General features: G+C 43.1%; 1 protein-coding gene across 8 annotated transcripts in view; it reads right to left on the bottom strand.

Annotated features, from left to right (window-relative positions):
• Positions 1 to 23,922, bottom strand: part of chl1b (cell adhesion molecule L1-like b) — a 58,760-nt gene that overhangs the window by 3,491 nt on the left and 31,347 nt on the right. For 2 of the 8 annotated variants that reach the window (XM_023793994.2, XM_023793995.2), the window contains exons 2-28: positions 20,892 to 21,094; positions 20,027 to 20,047; positions 19,535 to 19,643; positions 19,091 to 19,281; positions 18,394 to 18,516; positions 17,050 to 17,220; positions 16,821 to 16,856; positions 15,474 to 15,585; positions 15,194 to 15,375; positions 14,739 to 14,870; positions 14,506 to 14,646; positions 13,231 to 13,342; positions 12,670 to 12,836; positions 12,219 to 12,384; positions 11,683 to 11,807; positions 11,199 to 11,300; positions 10,680 to 10,877; positions 10,061 to 10,131; positions 9,364 to 9,586; positions 7,876 to 7,991; positions 7,394 to 7,598; positions 7,124 to 7,246; positions 5,081 to 5,260; positions 2,457 to 2,570; positions 1,982 to 2,143; positions 1,456 to 1,587; positions 491 to 563 (exon numbers count right to left, since the gene is read on the bottom strand). In XM_023793994.2, coding sequence (XP_023649762.1) covers positions 491 to 563; positions 1,456 to 1,587; positions 1,982 to 2,143; positions 2,457 to 2,570; positions 5,081 to 5,260; positions 7,124 to 7,246; positions 7,394 to 7,598; positions 7,876 to 7,991; positions 9,364 to 9,586; positions 10,061 to 10,131; positions 10,680 to 10,877; positions 11,199 to 11,300; positions 11,683 to 11,807; positions 12,219 to 12,384; positions 12,670 to 12,836; positions 13,231 to 13,342; positions 14,506 to 14,646; positions 14,739 to 14,870; positions 15,194 to 15,375; positions 15,474 to 15,585; positions 16,821 to 16,856; positions 17,050 to 17,220; positions 18,394 to 18,516; positions 19,091 to 19,281; positions 19,535 to 19,643; positions 20,027 to 20,047; positions 20,892 to 20,991 — 3,587 coding nt within the window. In that variant the 5' untranslated portion in view covers positions 20,992 to 21,094. The remainder of the gene's footprint in view (positions 1 to 490; positions 564 to 1,455; positions 1,588 to 1,981; positions 2,144 to 2,456; positions 2,571 to 5,080; positions 5,261 to 7,123; positions 7,247 to 7,393; positions 7,599 to 7,875; positions 7,992 to 9,363; positions 9,587 to 10,060; positions 10,132 to 10,679; positions 10,878 to 11,198; positions 11,301 to 11,682; positions 11,808 to 12,218; positions 12,385 to 12,669; positions 12,837 to 13,230; positions 13,343 to 14,505; positions 14,647 to 14,738; positions 14,871 to 15,193; positions 15,376 to 15,473; positions 15,586 to 16,820; positions 16,857 to 17,049; positions 17,221 to 18,393; positions 18,517 to 19,090; positions 19,282 to 19,534; positions 19,644 to 20,026; positions 20,048 to 20,891; positions 21,095 to 23,922) is intronic. The other 6 variants (XM_023793996.2, XM_023794000.2, XM_023793998.2 and 3 more) reach the window with 6 other exon arrangements.

Raw genomic sequence — 23,922 nt, 5'->3', positions numbered from 1 at the left:
GCAAATTGTATCTCTTAATTCCTGCAAAGAGCAGAGTCCAGCTCTCAGTGCAGCCCCCAGCTCTGCAGTTTTGATGTTGGCCTCCCTCTGTGTTATGGACGTGATGGACATGATTGCTGCAGTGGTGACCTACATGTTCTGGAGATGTGAGCTTTCCACTTACGCTGATTGTGGTCCCGCAATTCACACAGCCATCAGCTAAAGGTAAAGGGTTAAAATCTCAGATCTCCTAATGCTCTGCTGCCACAGTCTATGGATTAACAATCACAAAAAAATAGCTACATTTCTGATGTGTAAACAACAAAATGTTGTTTAGCACCTACATGTAAACGGCTCCCATAATGTGTCTCGCGTGATTATGCTTGTGTTGCTCCTTTGACAAATTGATGCACATTAGGTTTGCTTCACAATGAGAAGCCCATGAATTAGATTATGGAAAATGCAGCAGTAACACATGTGATGGACAAGAGTCAAAATAAAGTCCATATACCTGTATTCGCAGAATGTGTCATCATTCATGCCCTGTGACTCTACGTCTGGGTGCAGGTCCTCCTTTTCCTTGACTACACAGTGCAGAAGAGAAGCATTCAGAAAATCAACAATGTCTCATGATAAGTCATAATAAGAGACATGCATCTTGTCAAATGATATGCGATGTACACTGTCACATTTCTGTAGTGGCTCCCATTCATAACCCCCAGGCATTCTGAGGATTATAGATATTCGCAGAATTGTATGGATAGTTTTCATTCCTCCAAAACTGCTATTTGGTTGAATCCCTCCAGGATTAAGTTACACGAGGCTATTAAGTTAAGCTGTATTGCTTTAGCTTAAGTGTGTATATATATAAATACACACACACACACACACACGTATATAACGAATGACTTTTTTGAAGGGAGGGAAAAGCAGGAGGTGAGGAGAGTTTTTTTTTGCCAGCTTCTGAAAGGCAAAGGATGACTTTCGTTTTTGTTATGTCACTGTACTATTTGATACTAGTGGCGAGTGAGCAGTGCAGCACATCTCAGCTTTTGCTCTGACTCCTGGTCTCTCACATTCCAGGTTATAAAGTTTGAATGTAAAGCGGTAAGACTCAGAGACTCCAGATAAGGAGCAGAAGCTCTAACACAAAGTCAGGCCTTCAGAAGATCCCAGGGGAGCTAAAGGAACTAAATGGCTAAATGTGTTTTCATCTGCGCCTTCCCCTATTTGGTCTGTGACCTCCGATGTCCTTGTACATTGTTGATGTGGTTCTTTTAGTAATTGGAATTCCAAATAACACTGTAACGGCAAGAAAGGAAGACAACGATCCAGAGAGGTCCTGAAGTACCGCTATGATTTTCTTTTTGGTCAGCTTTAACGGGGAAAGCTCCTATATGGATTTCCATATCTCATACAGGGGAAACTGCCTTTCACTGGTAATGAGTTTTCTGTAAAAAAAAAAAGAGCACTTACCAGAATATTTGCCCCCTTTATTTCTGTTGATGAAGCAGGCGATTAGGACCGTAAGTGTAAGAAAAGCCACCGCGCACATTAACCCAATAAACCAGCTTTGTGTGGATATGCCTCCGTGAATGCTGGCCAGACCTGTTGAAGAGAAAACACCTTGATTACAATCAGCCTTAACCTTGTCAGACATTCACCATGTCCTGTCTGGCTTTAACTAGCAGGCAGAATACTTAGAACGACGTAAAACATTGTCCCACTAACAACAAATATCTATAACAAGCTGGTTTATTCAAGAGGGGCAAACTTGGGGCTAGTGTCAAAGAAAGACAGAGCATGAATAACTAACAAACGAGAACTGAACATTCTAGGACATTCTCTCACAATTCAACTTATTTTCATCAAATTGATTTCATGCTAATATCATAGACCGGTTTTGAATAAGATGTCTGTCATTTCATTTTAGCGTGCTTCTTACATATCAGTTCATTTTGTTCCTTTCTTCCTTTTCAAGCACAGTCCCTCATCATCTCACCTTTCCCCCTGGTCTTGATAACATCTTCAAAAATACTAGAATTATCGACCCAGTTCTTAGTCAAAAGGCGCACAGTGTACACGGTCCCGGGTTCGAGCCCTTGAATGATGTGGAAGTTCCTAGAGGTGTTTACTGCCTCTGAGATCTTCCAGTTACCTTCACCTACAGAAGGTGCACAGTCAGGAATGATCATGTGTCATGACACTAGCTGCACACACATGCACAAAACACTGAGGATGATTTCCTTCCTAATCGTTCCAGTTTTGCTTCAGCCAAGTCAGCAGTGTTAACATACGATACGATATCCCATAATGTATAAAGCCATTAGTCGATGTCTAATTTTCTTATCCATGCTCAGAAAATACACATATCAAACAAATAAACTGACTCATCAGACGATTGGCTGCATAATGGAAACAGTATCATTTTAACCTCTTTCACAATATCAAAATTAAGAAAGAAAAAATCAGCTTACGGTTATTCTTATACGCAACATAAAATTCTGCATCCTTGTGCTCGCTCGCTGGAATCCAGCTAATTTTTGCAAAGTTGTCGGTTACATGGGAACTAATATTCAGGAGGGTAGGGACTGGGGGATAGGGGTGGAACAGGAGAGAGAAAGCAAGAAGAAGTGGAAAAGGTTAGTGGGTTACTGACGATGAGGCAGAGAGGCCATCCACAGGAACGGATCCTACAGAAGACGGTCCCACCTCGCTGAAGAGGAAGTGGCTCAACAGAACGGAGATTTTAATATCATGCACGATGTATTACAGTATGAATTGAAAGCAGATGATCTCACTATCACGATAAACACTGAAGACGGCAGAGACAGCACGCAGTAAGCCTCCGTGAATGTAACTATGGTGATGCCAGTCAGCTGGAGATGTGCGTTTTGTTTGCCAAAGCTATTACACACAGTATGTTTCCTACAGAAAGGCCTTGGCTGTTGTATCCGACCTTCTGCTGAGCGGGCAACACCTGGTGCCCCAGCATAGCGTGTCTCCCGCACCTTCAGCTGGTCGTCACGGCTTCTCGCTGCCAGGAGAACGCTGCCCACCCGCACTCGCCCGTCCGCTGCCTCCTCATGAACAACCCACCCCGTAGCGCACGGTGGACTTTGGCACGAGCGTCTGCCCTCGCCAATGTTTAACCACCTGATCTTAAGGTGACCCTGCATCCAGGACGCTGGCATTGCACGCTAAGTCAAAGCCCGGTAATGATCTGCCGGATTAATATTTACCTTCACTCGATGTAATTGCAACTTTGGATAAATAAATATGAATAATGAAAGGCAATCTCACCCGTGGAAAGTTGGGGAAACCACTCATTTGAACGCTTATCAAACCGAGAGCATTAACCCAGGGCCGACCCCAGCCTGTGACTATGGAAATCTGCCGCTGGATTAATACACAGCGGCGGCTGATGAGTCACAGAATCACAGGGCTAATACCAAACTGACTGATTTGTTTAGTCACAATCAGCTATGATTTACTCACAATCAAGGTGAATAAAGCGCAGTTGCTTTGAGGATAATTACCTTAATAATAATGGATGGCAAGACTAAATTACATAATTGCTGTTTAATTATACCACTTATTAATAGAACTCATACAGACATATACAGCTCTGTATCTTGTCCATGTTACCTGATGGCGTGTACAAATGCAGCAGCATAGTAACTGTTTAATATTCATTTTCTTTTAAAACTAATAAATATTTTAAAATATATTTTTATATTATATAATATGGGAAGTGTTCAGTAATCACCAATAGAATAAAAGCTTACTTTTACAAAATACTAAGACTACCAAATCCAAAATCTACATATTTGCAAATATGTATTTGTCAACCAGTAGTAATGCTTCTCTAAGCATATTTCCAAACATCTAACAAACATCCATCTATAAATCCATCCAATCATCCATCCTTCCACAACTGCTCATAAGGCCTGATACAGGAGACGCCCTGAATGGGATGCCAGTCCATCACAGGGCATGATGTGTGAGCAAAGTGACTGTAAACATGATGGAGTAACTGGTGCCAGACACGGGGACTCCAGCTTGACGGAAACTGCTCCCCTCCTGGGATTTTCACACTCTGCACTGTATCCCAGGCTCACAGAATTGTGTAATAAACAAAAAGCACCCAGTCAGCAGCAGTCCTGATGCTCAAAACACCGTGTTAATGAGAGAGGCCAGAGGACAATGGCCAGACTGTTACGGATAACAGGAAGGCCACAAGTGCTAAAGCAGCAGCTTTGTACAGCAGCGGTGTGCAGAAATGCTCCACTGCTCCAAGATCCTCAGGTGACAAAAGGGGGCTCCTGTGTGACACTACAGTATATAGGTGTATCTAATAAAGTGGCCACTGAAAGTAGACTTAGTGTTTACGTCTAGACCAGCGGAATTGAAAAGAAAAAAGCTGAGCTTGCAGTTATCTTTATGTAATGTATCATTTTCCAAAGGAATGTTGCATAGTAAATTGGCAATAAGACAATAATTGGCAATAATTCAAATCCTTTGGATTTTTTGCCTATTTTAGTCCATTACAATAAGAGGAACAGAACATTTAATTGATTTGTTACATTTGTGGTTATGACTTGAAATTAGGAAATTAGTAACTAAGAAAATAAACTATAGGAAGAGCAACAGAAATAGAGCAATTATTTTTTATGATGTTTTATACTGTACATTTTCTGCATATCTTTATTTGCTAACATAATAGGAAATTAAGCTCAGTTTTCATCTTTAAGGTTTTTATCTCTCTTATCTGTAACGCAAAATTGTCTTTCTTTCCGTTTTCGCTTTATTGTAAAGGGATTGTTTAACAGCTGAATTTTACCCTCAGATCAATAAGCACTTGTTCTTTCGTGACAATGATGAATGAAACCCAGGGAGATATACTTATGATATTGCTTACCCACAAAAGGATGCTTGGATGGAAAAATGAAAATATTGAACGTGTGGCAGCCCTCCTACACATTATCTTTGTTCTCTGAGGTCAGTCATGTGACAGTGACCCCCCCCCCCATCAGCTCCTGCCCGGCATGCAGCCCCGGGGGCCCCTCCTGCCGGGGCCCGGGGCCCCTGTGACACTCACTCGCTTCGAGGGCAGTGGTGCTCTCCTCGCTGACGGCCGGTCCGCAGCCCACTCTGGAACAGCCTCTCAGGTAGAACTTGTAGCGGCTGACAGGCTCCAGGTTCTCCAGGACCCATTTGTTGGTGTCAGGAGAGCTGATATTAATGGATTGCAGCTTCCCCAAGTCTTCAGTGTCATTGACTTGAAATGACAATGCAGGGTGAATGTTAGAGCAGGACGGACACATCAGACACTCACAGTAACCGACTTAAGGTGAGCTACTGTGCCTTTAACCTTAAACTACTAAAATTCATTATCCATTTTAATGTACTTTCACAATTACAACACGTGATTATAAAAATACAAAAACGAATACCACACTGACATGTTCTGCGTTCATTCTTATACTATTTAGGTTTATAAGTTCAATTTGCTAAAAAGTCATCCATTTGATGAATCTTTGTGGCTGAATATGACAGTTCAACACCTTTGTATCTGTTCAGTTCCTCTGACACCATGGGGAGGAAGGCGGAGCTTATTATGTCCCACATGACACATGAGTGCTTCCACTGGGACCTAAAAATCCATACTCCAAAAAGATTTAACCTTCTCATTTATATGTTTATATAACTTTCCTATATCAGGATAGGTGCATGACATAATATTATTCTTGAGGAAATGCTATAAATATTAACCAATGAAAATACATTAATATACAGTGCATTTACTTGAGCGGAATAAAAACAATATATATTTTTTCAGGTTGTTAATCCTCAGGCAGCTTTACACTGCATCCTTGACGCTATGTAAATGTACTGAATTGTTCACTGGACATTCCACTGATGATGCATAATGCATGGAAATCCATTTTTATAAGCTATGCATTATTTGATATTGATTTCTGCTAAAATAACATGCTGGAACAAGCTCTTTAGTGGAATTTCTCGATAAAAACTGATGACAGTCTGAAAAGTCATTATTTCCCCACCATGGTAGGTGTATAATCTTGAATGATAAGAAAAACAATTTATAATAGACCGTTATATGTTTGTTACATTGTGCGGGGAGTGCCACTAAGACTTTAGTAGGTTTACAAAGGGCAAATGTTTACAGTTTATGTATCAATAAACAAATCAGCCATATAGTTTAAACATTATAATGCTGATTATCATGTTTATTAATGGTCTCATAAGGAACATGAGGAGAAATTCTGAACGGATTGTCTGCGCAGTGAATCCCGGTTTCGGTGCCAGGTTGGCTGGGGTCTCCGAAGGCCATAGCACCCCCCCCCCCACTCAAAGTCATTAGCGCTGTAACGAGATGAAGCCATCAGGAACCCTCAATGCCCAGCCATGCTGTCTCTGTCAAGTCCTGCACTGGCCTCACTGCAAGGAGACCCAGTGCATCACCAGTACCCGCCTTCGTGGACGGTGCCGATACACTGTATGGACAGAAGTACTGGGACACCAGCTTGTCCAATATCTCACTCTCAGTCAAAGGGCATTAATGTGAAGCTAGCTAACCCTTAGTCGCTATAACAGCCTGCACCGTTCTGGAAAGCCCAGTGGGTGTGGCTTATGTGGCCCTTTCCTATAATTACTAAAGGTGTCCCAATACTTTTGTCCATATAGTGTAGCTCCGCCTTCATGGATGATGTCTGACAGCTTGCCAAGTCATCACACCAGATGATTTTTGAGAGGATACCTACTTGCAGTAGAAGAAATATTTTCTTTCCGAATCAAGTTATTATTTCAGTCTATGCCGAATACTCACATTCCACTTAGCATTGAAATACACAACATTAGTCAAACACAGTTCTTCCTAAACCTGTCCTGTAAGTTGGCAATATTTTAAGAAGTTGACAGTTTTAGGCAATAAACAGCCGAGGCAAGTTAAGCTGTTTATTTGTAAAGGATGGCTTTCTTCATGGTGCAGCTTGCAGAAATTGGCACTGTGCTGCATCCCTGTGGTAAGATCAGGCTATTCTCTTCACTTCCAGTAGCAACCATCCGCTGAGAGACGGGAAAATGTCAGAACTGAATTATACCAATCAGGTGCACCTACTCAGCTGATATTCCAGGAAATAGCCGGTGAGGACGCCGTTGGCCTCTAGAGGGGGCGCCCAGACAAGCGTGATGGAATTTCTTTGGGCATTAGTGGCCCTCAGTATTGGGATTTGCTCAGGAACTGTGGGAAGGAAAAACAAAAGTCAGCTTTCCAGCTTTTAGAGTCTTTACGGTCTGCTTGGTTGCAGATTTTACCTAATTGTGTTGGACAGAGGGGACTTCCGCTTTGCCTTTGAGGCCGGTGCTCTAACACCTCCATTTCTCTTACCTCCCTCTGGGGTTTTGAAGGTCACTGAGTGGCTCCCCGGCCCATTTCCCCTTCCATTGAATGCCACGACAATCAGACTGTACTCAGAGAAGGGTCTCAGGCCTGGGATTATTGCATGGTTCCTGTCCCCTGGAAATGTCAGCGAATGCTTCTCCCCCTGGCCTCTCTGCGAGTCCAGAAGGCTCCGGAACCTCCACCAGTTCACCTAAGCCACCACATGAGACAGCGTGGTTTAAGGCTTCAGGGAGCTACAGGAGGGCAAGTCTGCTGCTGTGACTGAAAATGCTGTAAGCAGTTATGCACATTAAAAAGGCAGAGGATCCAACAAACTCCAACAAAATCCAAGAAAGACGGAAAGATTTTACGATCCAGTGGGTTTAACGAGGGATCAGAAGACATAGTGAGGGATACGAACAAGGTGTCTCTATCCCCTTCTTCCATCCATGTAAAAAGTGCAATAACATTTACGGAGGAATTATTACCCTGTATCCTCCCAGGTGCCCGTTCAGCTTGTCCTGGGAGACGTGAGCCCAGGTGACCTTGATCAATGTGTTATTCAAGACGTCGATGGCCACGTCTTCTGGAGCCGCAGAAGGGACTGCATGACAAGATACAAACAGAAAAATCGTCATGAGAGCTCTTGCTAAAGAAGTTACTGGATCCCAGGTGCGAAGTAAAACGTTAAATAAGAAAAACACAAATAAATGCACATGGAAAGTGAATAATATACAAGTGATCTTTCTTTTGAAAGCAATTTTCAGAACCATCATGTGATGCGACAAAAAGAAAAGAGAGACAGACAGATCTTTCAAAGTTCAAAGAAAGGACTGAATTTCACTAAAGTTCATGATTAAATGCTAACAATGAACAAACACCCCCAATGTAAGGAAGACACGAGTAATGATCAAAAACATCCATCAACCAATTATATCATACAAAAACAAGACTTTTAATAATCTGATGGTGAAGAGCACTAATTAGAGAATAAAAACTCAAAAACAAAATAATTTTGCAAAAAAAAAAAAAAAGCACACATCTTCTCTAAAGCAATCGTGCCCCTGCCGGCCAAATTGCCCCTCAGCCGAAAGGGCCAAAATTATCTGGATGCTCCGAAGAAATTGTTGGTGCTTGAGAGTGCAGCCCCCCCCAGGGGCTTCGACCTCCCACCCTAAAGGCTGATTCATACTCCTTTGTTGGGTTTATGCAGCCTTACGCTGTGGTCTATGCGACTGGACTATGCCGTCATGGCCATTCAAACTCCCGCGGGGTCGGAATCGCCGGATCAGGTACGGGTCAGGCTATGGTATAAGATACACAGCTACGGCGTACCTACAGCATACCAACAGTGTACATTGTACACAGAAGTATAAATGAACCTTAACCCGTCAGGGAACGTTGAGAGATGTTCACACCTGCATCTCAAGCCATTGCACCCGACGGAAAAGAGATGTGCTCTTTGCACCCTCACATGAAAGTGAATCCAGAGCTGGTCGAAGGCCATCATCTGGGATCCTCAAATTCTATCGCTGTATCAGACTGTCAAAAGTTGAGTAACAGGGTATGGGGATACAGGGTATGGGGATACAGAAGATACCACCATTGAGGAATCAGAAACAGTGACAAAGACTAGTATGGATCCTGTCCGTTGACAGGATGGAAATACCACAAAGGTCTCATGTTTCTGGCAGAAGCACAAACATTGACTGGGTACAGTCAGTTTGAATCCTTGAAGGCCAGTCTTAGAATGAGTTTCAATTTCAAAGTAAGATGACTTAGCATTAAATCTCTTTTAAGGTAACCTGAACCAAAGGACTTCAGTCCCTCAAGGATCCTGCTGAGGAACAGTGCATGGGGATTAATCAGTATCAACAAACTGCTTAAATATTCTAGCTAAAACTTCAGCGGTCTTTTCATTGCTGAATTTCACTCATTCATCTAACCAGCACTAGAGTAATAGCATGTGTACTTACAGTCTTCTCCAGAATAGCCAATCACCACTTTGGGTTCTGGCCCCCAACCCTGGTGGTTCTTGGCCTGGATCTTGATTTCGTACGGCACAAAGGTGGGGGTGTTCTTCACAATGAAGGAGTGCCTTTTCACCACAAATTCCTTCCATTTCTCTTCTGCGTTTTTACGTCTGAAGCTCACCTTGTAATCCAGGCCTGGACCATTGTGTTCAATGGGCAGCAGAGGCTTAAAAGATAAAGACGTCACAATTAATCTCAATATATCCTGCCAGAGAATGATGTGAGATTTGGTCGTTACTAACTCAGTAGGATGTCATATTATATTCATTACTTTGTAGTAAGTTAATTGCATTATTGCATAATCATGATATTCGTACTACCAAAGACCAAAATATAATTAACGGAAACCAGGAGTCGGAAAAGAGCAGCATGAATCACAGCGAAAGCAAATGAGCAATAACAGATTATTCAGAAACGGTCGTCAGTTGAACTGATGGAAAATGTGGTATGGCAAGAGTAATGTTCCCTCACTGCAAAGTACACAGAGAATATTTAAATGTTTCTTTGTCTGTTTGTTTCTTTGTCTGGGGAGGTTATTAAGTCAAATGTATAACTGAAAGATAAACACTCTCACTACTGGAAGCAAAGCTGTTGACGACCCACTTGATGAAGAACAGTTGACATCTTTAATTTGTCTTACCTCCCATTTAATATCCATCTCATCTGGCAAATGACCTTCAATTTTGATATTTTCGGGATTCCTGTCAGGAGCTAAAAAGTGAAATGCGCATTTTTTCAAAAATGCAATTGACAAGCATTAAATTTTTAATATGTTATACGTGAAAGAGGATGTAAATGGTTTTTGGAAACTTTTCCCTGCATTAGTTAGTCCACGAGGAACAGTGTGATCTCAATACGTGCAGTTGCTTAGCTGTGCAGCAGGTGACATGGTGGTTATGGACTTTGTCTTGCTGCTGGTTAAAATCTGAATAGGACCTTGAGGAAGGTGCTTTACCTAAATTTATCCAGTTGTATATGTGGGTAAAAACTGTGAGTTCCTTTGGGTGAATGGCAGCTAAGTAGCTAATCAAGTACGAGGTTACGTGGAGAGAAAGTGAACCTGAAAATAAGTAAAAGGTATTGATGGACAGAATCAAGCTTCATGAACCATTTGCTATATTTTTTGACCCCACTAGATGGTGCTCTCTGTTCAAGAAAGGGCACAAAGTATGTCCCAAAGCAAATTAGTGCGGTCAAAAAATACAGCAAATGGACCATGAAGCATCGTTTTGTCAATTACTAGTAGAAGGGGAAGAAACCTGCAGGAGGAGTTTTGTATCGTCTGGTGGGTTCACTGAACTCTCCTCTTCCTACAGCATTCATTCCAGCCACTCGGAACCGGTAATCCACATGTCCGTGTAGCTTAAGGAGAGCCGAGGTCTGATTTCCGGCGACCTGGACCATCTCCTTCCACTTCTCAGGTTCCCACTGGCTCTCTTCATATTCAACAATGAACTCTGTTCACAGAACAAACACGTGTCTGACTCTATACACGGTTGGGTGTCCCATCGAGAGTCCATAGGTACTTTATCTAGACATCTGGTTTTCAGCTCTGTCAGTGTCCAAGGTGCTTGCTTTCTTATCAGATGAAACTGTCAATAAATATTGTGAAAACTGCCCTGTCCTCCTTCAGAAAATGAGCGTTATTAGAGGCCATCATAAATTCATTGGCATTTCCGTTTTAAGCCACGGCGTCCTTCTTCGGCCTTCGGTAATGTTTACTACTTTTGGTTTCCTGCCATTTGTTCCCAGCGAGGTCAGATGAATGTGCTTATTACCTGTGGTCGAACTGTTGTGGTCGTCCCCAGGCACCCACTTCAGTCTAACACTCCTGTCTTTGTGTTCAAACAGGACCAAGTCGGTTGGTGTATCAGGGACGTCTAAAGCAATAACAGCAAGAATAGAACACTGTAATACAAAAATCTCGTGTTTCGCTCCTACTGTTTACTCTGATTGACAATACTGAAGATAAAGCACAGAGGAAATAATATACAAGACCTGCAAATTGGTGAAAATGGTGTGAGCTAGTGATGGACAAAATGACAAAATGAATCATTTGCTGTATCTTTTGACCCCACTAGATGGCGCTCTTGGGTTGCTTTGGGTCATGCTTTTTACCCTTTTTTGAACAGAGGGCACCATCTAGTGGGGTCCAAAATTACAGCAAATGGTTCATGCAGAGTCATTTTATCCATCCCTAGTGTGAGATATGGTCGAGGTTGATGGTGTTTTGTGTCTCCTCGGATGAACTCTCTCACTCACCCAGCACTATGAGATGTGCAGAAGCTATGTCCTGATCCAGTGAGGTTCTGGCCCGGCAAGTGTACATGCCCTGGTCTTTGTGGCTCACGTTGGCAATCTGTAGTATCCCATCATCTGCAAAATATCTACAGAAATACACTTTAAATGAAACAGAAAACACTGGAGAAAGTGATAACTGCTGTGGCACTATACATTTTGGCATAGTATGCACTATATTCCATTCATCCATCCATCAAGTTTCTATACCCACTCGTCCTATTCATCGTCATGGGGGTCCAGAGCCTAGGCCAGGGGTGGCCAGTCTTATCCGCAAAGGGCCGGTGTGTGTGCAGGTTTTCACTGCAACTCCCTAATTAGATTACTAATTAGAGGACTGATTGGCTGAAGAGTCCTCACGCCTGGGTTTGAACAGCTGACCTAAGGGTTATCCCAAAAACCTGCATACATTCCGGCCCATTGCGGATAAGACTGCCCACCCCTGTTAAATTAACAAAAAAAGGTTCATTAGGAACACTTCAAAGATATCTCCATCTTACCCCATACTCTCTGTGAGGTTGAAGTCTAACTCCATGTCATCCTTCTCCCAGGAGATCTCAAGGTCACCTCTCAGGGACTTATCGTAGTCAGCTTGGCATGTGAATTGGGCTGTGGTTCCTCGTAAAATACGCAAGTCCTGAGGTGGATCCACGATTCGGGTAGGATCTGAGATACGTGGAGCAGAATGGCATCAAATCTGTCTGTCTATCTATATATCTATCTAGCCCTCCCTTTTCTAATACAGGGTGAGTCTATCCCAGGGAAGAGTCAGACGAATAATCTGGGAAGGATTCTGGTTCCTCACACAGCAAATTTTATGTGTATTGAGAAAACCTCTATACACATACAGACATACATGTACCAAAACATACACACGTATGTGTACTCAAACATATACATTGCTGCAGGTTTAGCTACTGTGCCACCCTGAAATACAAATATTATTCATACCTTTTATATCCAGGTTTGCAGTAATTGCTGATTTCCCTTCCATATTTGTAGCAAAACACGTGTATTGTCCATTGTCCTCTTTTGTGACATAGTTGATTTCCAGTGATCCGTTCTCATGAACAAAGAATCTTTCTCCATCGACAGGCTTTGCTGTGTCGTCCTTCACCCTGTAATGCCATGGACACATGACTCTGCATGCATGAGCACAGTTTGCATCACAGCAGGTTTTACTAACAAGCACAATGATGAGAGGTTTGGATGGAGACCCAAAACAGTGAAAACCTCCTCACATCTTACTGATTTCCATCAGTCATACCGCTGTTATAGCATGAATCATCACAAAGGTGATCGCTACATGCCCAGACATGAACTTCAGCACAAATAAAAGAAGTCGGCAAGTCAGTTTCATGCAGAAGGCTTTGTACTGTGGATCTTTTTGTGAATGTATTCAATGCATAACAAAAAACCCTTAGTCTGATCAGCCTGGGAGGGTAGGGCTCCTAATGTTTGCAGATGAGATGAAAGGACTCAGTGCTGTGGGGAAGCTGATTGGTCTCTCACCAGCTGATTGTAGCAGGTGGAGAGCTGAAAACTTTGCAGTGCAGCATCACATTCCTGCCCACCACCGCAGCGTACTCCTGGGAATCCCCAGTCAGGATCATCGGGAGCAGGTCTATAAAGAGATTGGTTAGAAGTAGTGATGGGCAAAATGACGCATCATGAACCATTCGCTATATTTTTTGATCCCACTAGATGGTGCTCTTTGTTTGCTTTGGGGTATGCTTTGTGCCCTTTATTAAACAGTGAGCACCATCTAGTGGGGTCAAATATTACAGCAAATGGTTTGTTAAGTGTCATTTTGTCCATCCCTAGTTATAATGTGCACTTCTATGAGACAAATTTGTCAAGGGCTACACCATAAGGCAGGGGGGCGAGCTACAGAAAGAATGTCAAAACCAGGAGCCAAAAGCAGAGACTTTCAAAGCTTCACCCTGATTGCAACTCTATAGAGATCGCTTGTGCTTTTTGGGATTTGGGGGCTGGTTCACCTTGAAAACTGAGAAAATATGTCCCTCCAGCACAGCTCAAAAGCAGTTTCTGTATGGACATTGTGACCAACCACGCGAATATTACTCTGCATTTATCAACAATTCTAATTAAACTCGAAGACAGATGGGTAAAAAACTATTGCTGAGAAACGTAAGAATGATAAAAACACCATTAAATATGGCTGTCAGGGCTAATCGCTCTGACTGAAATTAGCCAGTTTTAATATTTTGAACAAAGAGGGCTATAAATTACAAAAAAAAAAAAGTGGAGTTGAAATCCTTCACAGGAGAGAGATGTAGATCCAGAACGCTCAGTGGAATCACTTCTGCAGGTCATTCACTGTACTGTACTAGGTGCCCACTGAGCTTTAGCTATCTCAGCCACGAAGACACAGGCGACGCATCGTCCGTCATCCGCACAAGTAAGCTGTCCGCAAGAGTCACCATCTGGCTCAGTCTATGTCACGTTATCATTTCAGCATGAATAAAAGTGCAGCCCATCCTGTCTGACTGCTTCATCCACCTCTGATTATTAATGTAACACTAATATATCATTATTTAATTAGCTGGTAGGAGGAAATGATAAAAAACGATAATAAACACTCCATGTATTGAAAACCTGTTTGCAATCAATGAAGAAATGATTTTTGCAAACATGCCCTTTTTCTATTGCATTTTCAATAGGATGACTAAATATCACCTCAGGTAGAGAAACGGTAAATTCTGTTTTGCACATATAGACAGTCGTGTGAATTAACAGGCGTCCGGGAAGTACAAGCATACTCACTCATGACCAGGATGTTAGCATTAGCTAAGAGGGTCCCATGCCGGTTGGAGGCCTCGCACTGGTACACAGCACTGTCTCCAGGCTGCACATTATGAAGGCTAATGGTATCGTAGGAAACCTTCCGTTTTGATACTGGCACATCTAAATCAGAAAAACAAGGCAGCATGTAGTGACAGGAAACGTCAGCAGGAGGTGCACGACGGGTGGGCAGCGAGTGCGTTTCTCCTACATACCACTAGGGGCCAGTCCGTTTACTTTCCACGTTATCGTGGGCTGAGGTAATCCAGCGGCAGCACACTTAATGAAGACATCAGCGCCGATCATGCTTATAAGGCTCTCAGGCTTCTCGGTCCATCTGGGCGGCTCTGAGAAAGAAATATGAAAGGGTCACTCACTCTGTCCCTCTTGTGCTGGTTTGGATTTAGCAAAGTCGCTGTCCGCTGATAGAAGTTGCCCTGACGACATAAGGTGCAATTTAAAAAATGAACACTAGATGGTGCTCTCTGATACAAAGTAGTTTCAAATATCATTTTTATATAGCTGTGTATGGAAAATGTATCGCTTACATTAACATACTAACATAACACTAACAATATTACAAAGAATATTGTGATAACGTCATTAATTTGAATTGTGCATTATATTAAGAATGCAGTGACTTTATAGACTGTGTCTTCCCATAATTTACCTTCCACTGTTACATGAAACTTATGGACAACTTCTCCAATGGAGTTCTTGGCTTTGCACGTGTATTTCCCGCTGTCAGCTTCATGGACCCTTGATATCTTCAGCAGTTTCCCATGGCTCTCCACTTTTGCGCGATCAGGCAGCACAGAGCCCATTTTGGTCCATTCGATTTTTGGAGTAGGGCTTTTTGCACAGGAAGTAAGAATGTGATATAAGTAACAGTACGATTGGAAGAAGTGCAGCTGACGTAATGTCTGCGAGCAACGAGGCCGTTTACTTACAATCCCTCTGCAATGCACTCAAGCTCCAGTTCCTGCTCTTTCACTAGCCTGACCTCCGTCTGACCACCAGAGGGCACCAGAAGACTGGGTTTTCTTTCCATGAGCGCATTGGCTTTGAAAGTGGAAAGAGGAACTGTTCTTGGTTACATCATCCTTTGGTTAAGTTAAAAACTAATCTTGATCTTTTCAGTTTAGCCTATGATGGTATTGTTTAGGAATGAAATTTGGAAATATCTGGACCTTGTCCTGTGTATAGATATACAGTATATCAAAGATATGGTAGACATTCGCCTTCATCGAAGGTTGCAAGGTGGGGACATCTCATGGCGCACAAGGTACAAAGTTGGAGTACACCGTGGACGAGATGCCGTTACATCACGAGGCGCGCGCACACACACGCACACGCGCACACACGCACACACTCACACACACATACATTATGGGCAATTAAGAAACTCCAATTAGCTTAAATGCTTTGCACTGCAGGTGGAAACTAGAGGAATAACAGAGGGGAAACTCACAGACTCCACAAACACAACAGAGAGGGGATTTGAGCTCCCAAAGCAGCACGTCTGAGCCAGCACACATATATACACACATACATACACGCAGATATACACACATACATACACACAATACATACACGCATATACTGTATACATACATACATACACATAATACATACACGCAATACATACACACATACATACACATAATACATACACGCAATACATACAAACAATACATACACACAATACATACACACATATATACACACATACACACAATACATACAGCTTCGAAGCTTGAATTAAGCCTAGAATAAAATGCAAAAGGGCAGTTTACCCCAAAAAAACTGAAAAAGATGTGTTTTCCACACGAGCTCCTCGGGCTCGTATCTTCTGCCCAGTGATATGATTGGTGTGTGGAGTTCGGTAGAAGGAAACAATCCATGCATTAAACTACTCACTACAAAGTCTGTGGATTATCTTTAATAACCGGGTTATAATTTCTGGTAAGAGACATTGCTGTTGAATTTTTCAAATGTATTTTATTTGAGTTTTAATCACCACAGAAAGAATGTTATTCACTTCCACTATACTTCAGAGAAGCCGGACATTTCTATGATTTCAAAACAACACTTCTCCCAGTAGGACGACCTTGGTGGATAGAGAACACTAAAGACCCTCTAAAACCCTTTCTCAGTTTTGGGGTGAACAGCCCCTTTAAATAACGGACATCTGAATGAAATAACCACTACAAAGAATGAACAGTAATATTAGTTACAATGTCATGGCGAGTGTAAATATGTGTGATGTTAAACATGGAGTGTGCGATCCCACTCACCACGGGTACCAGACTCTGAGCCACTGATAGATGTAGCTGAAATGGAATAATGGGAAACATAAAGATTGTGCCAAACGCAAGCATGCCTGAAACACACTAGGTAGGCGTGCGTATGTTCATGAATGCAAACACCATCTATAAGAGTCCGTTCGCATATGGAATACGATGATATTGAGAGAGGAGACACGTTGACTGGTTACGTCTGCGAGGTTGCCCTAGAAACACATACTATTCCTGACGATGACGGACATGGCCGTCTTCTGCACGATGGTGCGTATCCGGGGAAAGGCCGCGAAGCAGCAGTAATCTCTGCGGCTGTCCTTCTCCAGGGCATTTGAGAAATACAGGTTCCCGTTGAGGCCCATGGAGACCCTCTCATCCTGCTCAATGTGCTGCAGACCTGAGTGAAAAGAAGCAAAGAATGGGCAGCGAAAGAGGCAGCGCTGGAGCAGAGCACCTCTCAGCCGCCGTTGAGGAGCAATGACCTCCGCTCCATAAGCACCATTCAAAGCCAGGTCCCCTTGCTCTCTTTAAGCCACTGCACCCAAATGGCTGCTCATTAACCAAAGCAAACGCAGATGAACCAAACTCTGAGGAGATTAAAGATGTGGGGAGCAGGAAGCACGCGTGCTGGGTATTCAAGGCTTTCTCGATGGATTTTCCCTTGAGTTCAAAATATAGTGAATAAAACTTAAACTCTTGTTGGATCACACCCCAGAATGTCACGAATCTCTGTGTTCTGATCTCTATTGTTAAAATAAAATAGCGGTATGACTGAACCATTAACTATTAAGCCGATTTAGCTTTACAGAATAAGTTCTTTAACATTTTCATACATTCGTCTGAGTCACTTGTTTTTTCTTTTTTTTGTGGCGTATAAACTTAGCGACTGGGACCCACAATGGCTAATTTCCTTGTGACTTCTAAAGAGCATTTTTGGGTTGAATGTGTCAGCAATTCTCTGTGGTTAAACACACAGAAAAGCCCCCATTGAGCTGCGAGACAGCGGCGAGACTGTCATTGACAGGTGGCCACTCCTCCGCGCTATGAAGGGGCAGAAAAACGCCAGAGGTCTGAGGGGGACAAAGGAACAAAGGCCAGGAAGGGGACAGGCGTGGGGATCGCTAAATAAGAACTTCTCTTAACAACTGTACACATGAACTAAAGCGAAATGAGAATCAGACACTTTATAAATAGTCTGAAAATGTGAAATGGGAAAAAAAACTGTTTTCACACTTCTGCATCTGGCCTGAGGGAAAATTTGAAAAGCCTAAGGGGGGGGGGGGACATTTCCTTAGTAAAGCCACTGTTTTGTTTTTTAGACTATAATTAATTGTATAGTAACAAATAGCTGACAGAATGCATCTCCATATTAGCGCTTCTACAAATCTGTAGAAATACATTCTTCACTTTTAGCTACCCAAGAATATTCTGGAACGTTTCATCATTTCTTATAATTTATTCAATGGATTTGCTATGGCTAAGCAAGCAGCAGTCACCAACACATTAAATCCTCTAATATCAATCTGCTGAAAAGTGCTTTGCAGTAATATTGGACTGTTAGCATGCTCACCTAAGGTCATCCAGTAGATCTGCAATGGGGGGATTCCCTTGGGGGGGTTACACTCCAGAATGATCGGCTGACCCTCGTCCACCACGATGGGGTTAATCTTCTCTTTGGGGAATTTTGGGACGTCTAATTAAATAATAGATGCGTGTGTGAAAACACATTCGGTTTGGTGTTTATAAAAGCACTGCTTAAATCCCATACAACCCTCTTCTGTACGTTGTTCTGTACGTAGTGTCACAATGAAACCATTGCTCTGATACAATATTGTGTAGTTAAGAGCAGCGAGTGTGTCAGAGCAATCAACAGTAGTAAGAAAATTGCTGATATTGTTTTTTATTGTCTGACGTGTTACATATCTAGAGAGTTGGGTGCTTGACACATATCCATCTTCCACAGGCATCATGGGGTCCACTGGCCTGCAATTTCTTTGAAGATTTATGTAGCATGTTCCGAAACGAAAATGGAAAACACACCAGGGTGAAGGAGGGGGCTACACCCCCCCCCCCATTTTTTTCCCCTACAAATCTCCAGGAGAAAATGTAATGGAACTAGAGGGAAATGGTGCTCTAGGGCTTCAGTACTGCTCCACTACACAAGTCCGGGAAATGTACACGATAAAGAAAAACTCGTTGGATTTTCCATTCCGGAATCCATCAGAAGAGGCTGCAGCAAATGACTCGACCTGCGAAGCTCTACTCACTGGGCACGATGAATTCAATCTCCTCAGATATGGCCGTTCCTAGTCTGTTGGAGGCGTAGCACCGATAGGTTCCTTGGTATTCCGTGACGTTTCCGCTATTTGGGATCAGAAATGAGCCGGAATCTTCCTCCTTTATCAATCTGGGATCTTGGTTGGGGTCAAATTCCTGCCCGTTTTTCGTCCACCTATATCTGCGAGAGAAATAACACATACGCATCAGCCAGGCATCAAAAAGGATCAAAAAGGTGCAGGATTGAATATAGAAGCCCTTTGTAGCGGCTTCTTAGCTACACGACTGCTGCTTGCATGTCAGCATTTCTAACATAAATACAGAACCAAATTACAGATTCAGCACATGGTGGTGTTAGAAACGCAGTGTGCCAGATGCCAGCAGCCAGTGCCCAGCAGCCAGTGCCCAGCCCCAAGCTGGCGAATGTGACTCACTCTGGTTCTGGGTTTCCTCTGGCCTCACACTTCATGGGGTATCTCTCATCGAAGGGGAAGGCGATCACGGAGCTCGGCGATTGCACAGTGAGGCTGGGCAGCTGCTCGACTGGACAAAACAGCAGATTGGCGTGAGCTTGAATAATATTCATTCACTCATCCATCCATCCATCCATCATAATACCTTGGAGAAAAACTGAGACAAGGTCATATTTTTCTTCAATGTGGTATTTTCTCTTCATTTAAACAACAGTGATTTTTTTCATTATACACCACCCCCTCCCATTTGAAAAAGAACCCCTGCTAGCCCCTGTTCATTTGCACACATTGTCATCCACAATCTTATTATAATGCACAATAAAAACACATTATACGTGTGATAATGCAGAAAGTGTCAATCCCATAAAATGTGCAGCGGTAGAGGCAATAAATCCCCAGTGATTTAATAGGATGGTTCTGTCATCAAACAGTGAAATTACTGAACCAACTTACTGTTTAGGTGACCTAACACTACTGAGTCCACGGGAGCATGAAAATGAACACAAACATACTTAGACATTCTGCTACCCTCATATCCTCTTTCGTCCAGTTATCACATGAATAAGCCTCAAGCAGGAATTGGAAATATATTTGTTGCAAAATTAGCATTTCATTATGTATGACATTCAAACTCATGAATACATTTTTAGTAGAGCTTATGTTGCAGCATGTTAATAACTTAAACACAAAGAAATTTCAATATAAACCGAACTCAGTAATAAACATCGTTTAATTAAACGACACCTGTGTTCAAAATGAGCAGAGCTCACGCAGAGTACAATGAGTGTCTCTGGAATCGTTTCAAATGAGATGGCCAGGCGATGACGTCTGTGGACCGATACGGAAACAAAGGCTGATTTGTGGCGGCCAGGATCCAGGCAGATTTAAATGAATCGGCTGTGGCAGCCTTGACTCCGAGAGAGCCACTTTGCGCGATAAGCCCAGGCTCGGCTCTGCCGGGTCCGTCAGCGAGGAGCCGTCCGTCTTTTCGCTCTGAATTTGAACGGAGGCGCTGGCTGCCTGCAAGATAAAGTCCCCGAAGGATTTTCCATTTTCAAGAAGTGCTGTCTGCTCAACTTCAGATATTGGGAGGAAAAGTCAGGAGTGGAACAACCAAAATGGACACCAACGCAAACACTGTTGTCCCAGAAAGTGGCCTGGTGTTACAATGCAAAGCAAAGAGCTGCAACGTTCCAGTATCAAGCTCTATAAATAGATATAAATCATGACAGTGCTTGCTAAGCAGTAAAATTATGAAAATAATGTAAGGAAAAATGAAAGGTTAAAGTGCAGAGAGAGGCAGAGAGTAGATACACACCATCCAGAGGGATGTCAAGGCCACAGGCTGGGTGAAAGATGCTGAGTCTGGAAATCAGACCCAATAAGACAGATACTCCGCAGCTCCATGGTGACGCCATCGCTCTGCTGCAGACCGGAATGGTGTAAATCCTGAGGTGACGCTGCTCGACCGTGTCCACGGCCTCAGTTCATCTCAGTCAGACGTGCGGTAAAGCACGGCTCCTTGGGGAAGGAGAGCAAGGGTCATGGTGGCGTCGAAGCTCCGGGGGGAAATTAAACCTCACAGCTAAAGCCAGAAGATGGAAACCACAGTGCTTCACACACTTTCATCCAGACATGCAGCCCCATTTTTTCACCAAACACACCTTAATCTAATGATTTCTTGACCGTATTCGGCAACAGTAATAAAATATTATATTATTACATTACAGCATTTGGAATGATGTTTAATATCAGCCCAAGCAAGAGCATAACTCTGGATTGAGCACTCAGGGGGTTGGGGTCCACACCCATTTAAGGGCATCCAGGGGGGTGTATTGGCTGGTTTTGATTATTGGGGGCTTACAATGCTCCCATCCCCCCATAATTTACGCTCATGGGCCTAAGTGTTTTAGCTTTATTTAATTCATAGTGACATATTATTTAATACTGAAAAGGGTAGTTTTCTTCATACATTGGTAATATCTATGACCCAGCAAACCAATACTAGCTGATCGAGCAGACATGCATGTTGATGGTCATTATCTCCAACATGATTTGGTGCTCCAAGGACTCCCATCTGACTCGAGACTACAGGAAACCCCCCCACCTCCATCAGAACTGCAGGCCCTGGCAGAGGCGTGACCCACGATGCATCGCGGTGTGAATTCCTCAGCCCTTGTTCATTAACTGTCCTTGGGCTGGCAGGGTGCCAGCTCGTTAGATCGCTTTCACTCGAATTTGTAAGGTACTGTGCAGGAAAGTCCACTTGGGAGCTCACACAATGATTCGACTGCTTCCGCATGCCTTCCTAAGATGCCAAGCGGATTGGCACTGGGAGAAATCTGACGGAGGTCATTAAATCCACAAGAAACCTTGGTCAGAGACTGTTTAAAGATGCACATTCCTCTAACACTCAGGACTGTGTTAAGGTCATTTCTTTTGCAGCAGATGGCATGTTATCAATGAGTTCATTGTACTCATCAGAGCAAATTACTTCAATGTGCTAAACAACAAAAAAGTCCTTTACTGGTGGAGTTATGTCATGTTCTATAGTAGTATTACTTGAGATTAAAGGCAAAATAAATCTACTGGAGAGGAATCCTTTCTTGAAATGTTAATAATTTACTTGTGCAAAAGGAATATAGGCAGAGATCAGCCAGCTGTAATGTCCTTTCTGTCTGCTGCCTTTCTAAGCAGAGGTTCTGTCTTTTGTCTTAATCCTCTAGCTTTTCTCAAAACTCATCTGGTAGCACATGGGTCGAATGCCAGGCCTCGACAAGTAATTGGACAAGTGATGAGATAGAAATGAAGTCAATTTAATTAATTTCTCTGTAGGGTTCTGTTTTCCAGTGGATGCACTTGCCCTAGCCTCTCACACTAATGATATAAATTCAGTATCGGGGTCCGTCTGACCCCCATGGTGACCTCAATGATGTCAAGAAGCAGAAGCTCTCAGCACGCGAGATGGCACGTTATCACGTTCTTAAACACTGCATCCACTCCATAGCTTGTTTTGCATCTGGCCAGAGCCCTCGTTAAAGGTTCTCCCCCGACTGCGGTAAGAGGGTTGGACGCCATGCTAATTAGCTTGTATTTTGCGGGGAGATTTAACATGATTTTTTATGCATTCTGCTACCCTCGTCATGTTTCACCCTCTGCGCCATCAGACCAATCATAACTCAAAGGGATTAGGTTTCGTTCTGACGTATCTTGATCACTTGCCATTGGATTTCACTCGTTTGGCCAGCGTTGAGCGTTTGGCGAATCCCCGGCCATCTGGCTAAAAACCGAATGTAAAATAAAGACCCCAAGTGCTAAGTAGAGATTGCATCAATTTCATTCAAAAATGATGTCATACAGCTTTCCTAGTCACAGGATTGCAATTGATATTAGTCGCAATTTTGCAATGGTTCACAGTGGATGTTATGTACAGTTCTGGAAGAAAATGAAGAGACCACTGTATTTTTTTTTAAGTATGCATTTTCAAATCCTGGTGCAAGGCAGTGTTTGTAAGGCAGGAGGACACAAGAATAAGGTGAAGCAGGAGACACTGGCAATGACCAAACACCAGCCAGATAGAGGGCAGAAGCAACTTTCTAATGTCAGAGATGACCGTCAACTTATCCGACAGTGCCTCATGAATTGGAGGATGACCTCAAGTGACCTTTAAAAGGAAGCAGAGACCCTTCAAGAATTCTTCAGCCAGCACAAGTACTTGTCTGACTCATCACACGGCATGAGATCAGGCTGCATACAGTAGGGAAAGATTGATCATCAGGTCAACCTTCAAATTGTCAAGGTGTTTTTCTCAATAATGTCTGATGCTCAAGAGGCTGCAAGCATCTCGTGGTGGCGAGATGACCTTTCCTTCCCCTTAAGCAGAATATTGCCAGTGTAACTGGTCAGTTTTTCCCAATCCGGTCCTGGGAGATTCACAGGTGCTCCGTGTTTTAGCTCTTTCCCAGCTCCCTGAAACAGTCCATGTTTTTGCTCAGGAGTTGGGAGGGAGCAAAAGTGTGGACTGTCTGGCAGGGAGCTGGGAGGGAGCAAAAATGTGGACTGTCTGGCAGGGAGCTGGGAGGGAGCAAAAATGTGGACTGTCTGGCAGGGAGCTGGGAGGGAGCAAAAATGTGGACTGTCTGGCAGGGAGCTGGGAGGGAGCAAAAGTGTGGACTGTCTGGCAGGGAGCTGGGAGGGAGCAAAAGTGTGGACTGTCTGGCAGGGAGCTGGGAGGGAGCAAAAGTGTGGACTGTCTGCGGGTCCCCAAGGAGCAGATTGGGAAACACTGGAATATGTCATGTGATTTCATGAAGTATTAGCAGTGATTGCAAATTGCTGAGTAAACCATG

Source organism: Paramormyrops kingsleyae, chromosome 8 (assembly GCF_048594095.1).
Source record: "Paramormyrops kingsleyae isolate MSU_618 chromosome 8, PKINGS_0.4, whole genome shotgun sequence".
In the NCBI taxonomy this organism is placed as follows: domain Eukaryota; kingdom Metazoa; phylum Chordata; class Actinopteri; order Osteoglossiformes; family Mormyridae; genus Paramormyrops; species Paramormyrops kingsleyae.
This window is presented reverse-complemented; position numbering and strand designations above follow the sequence as displayed.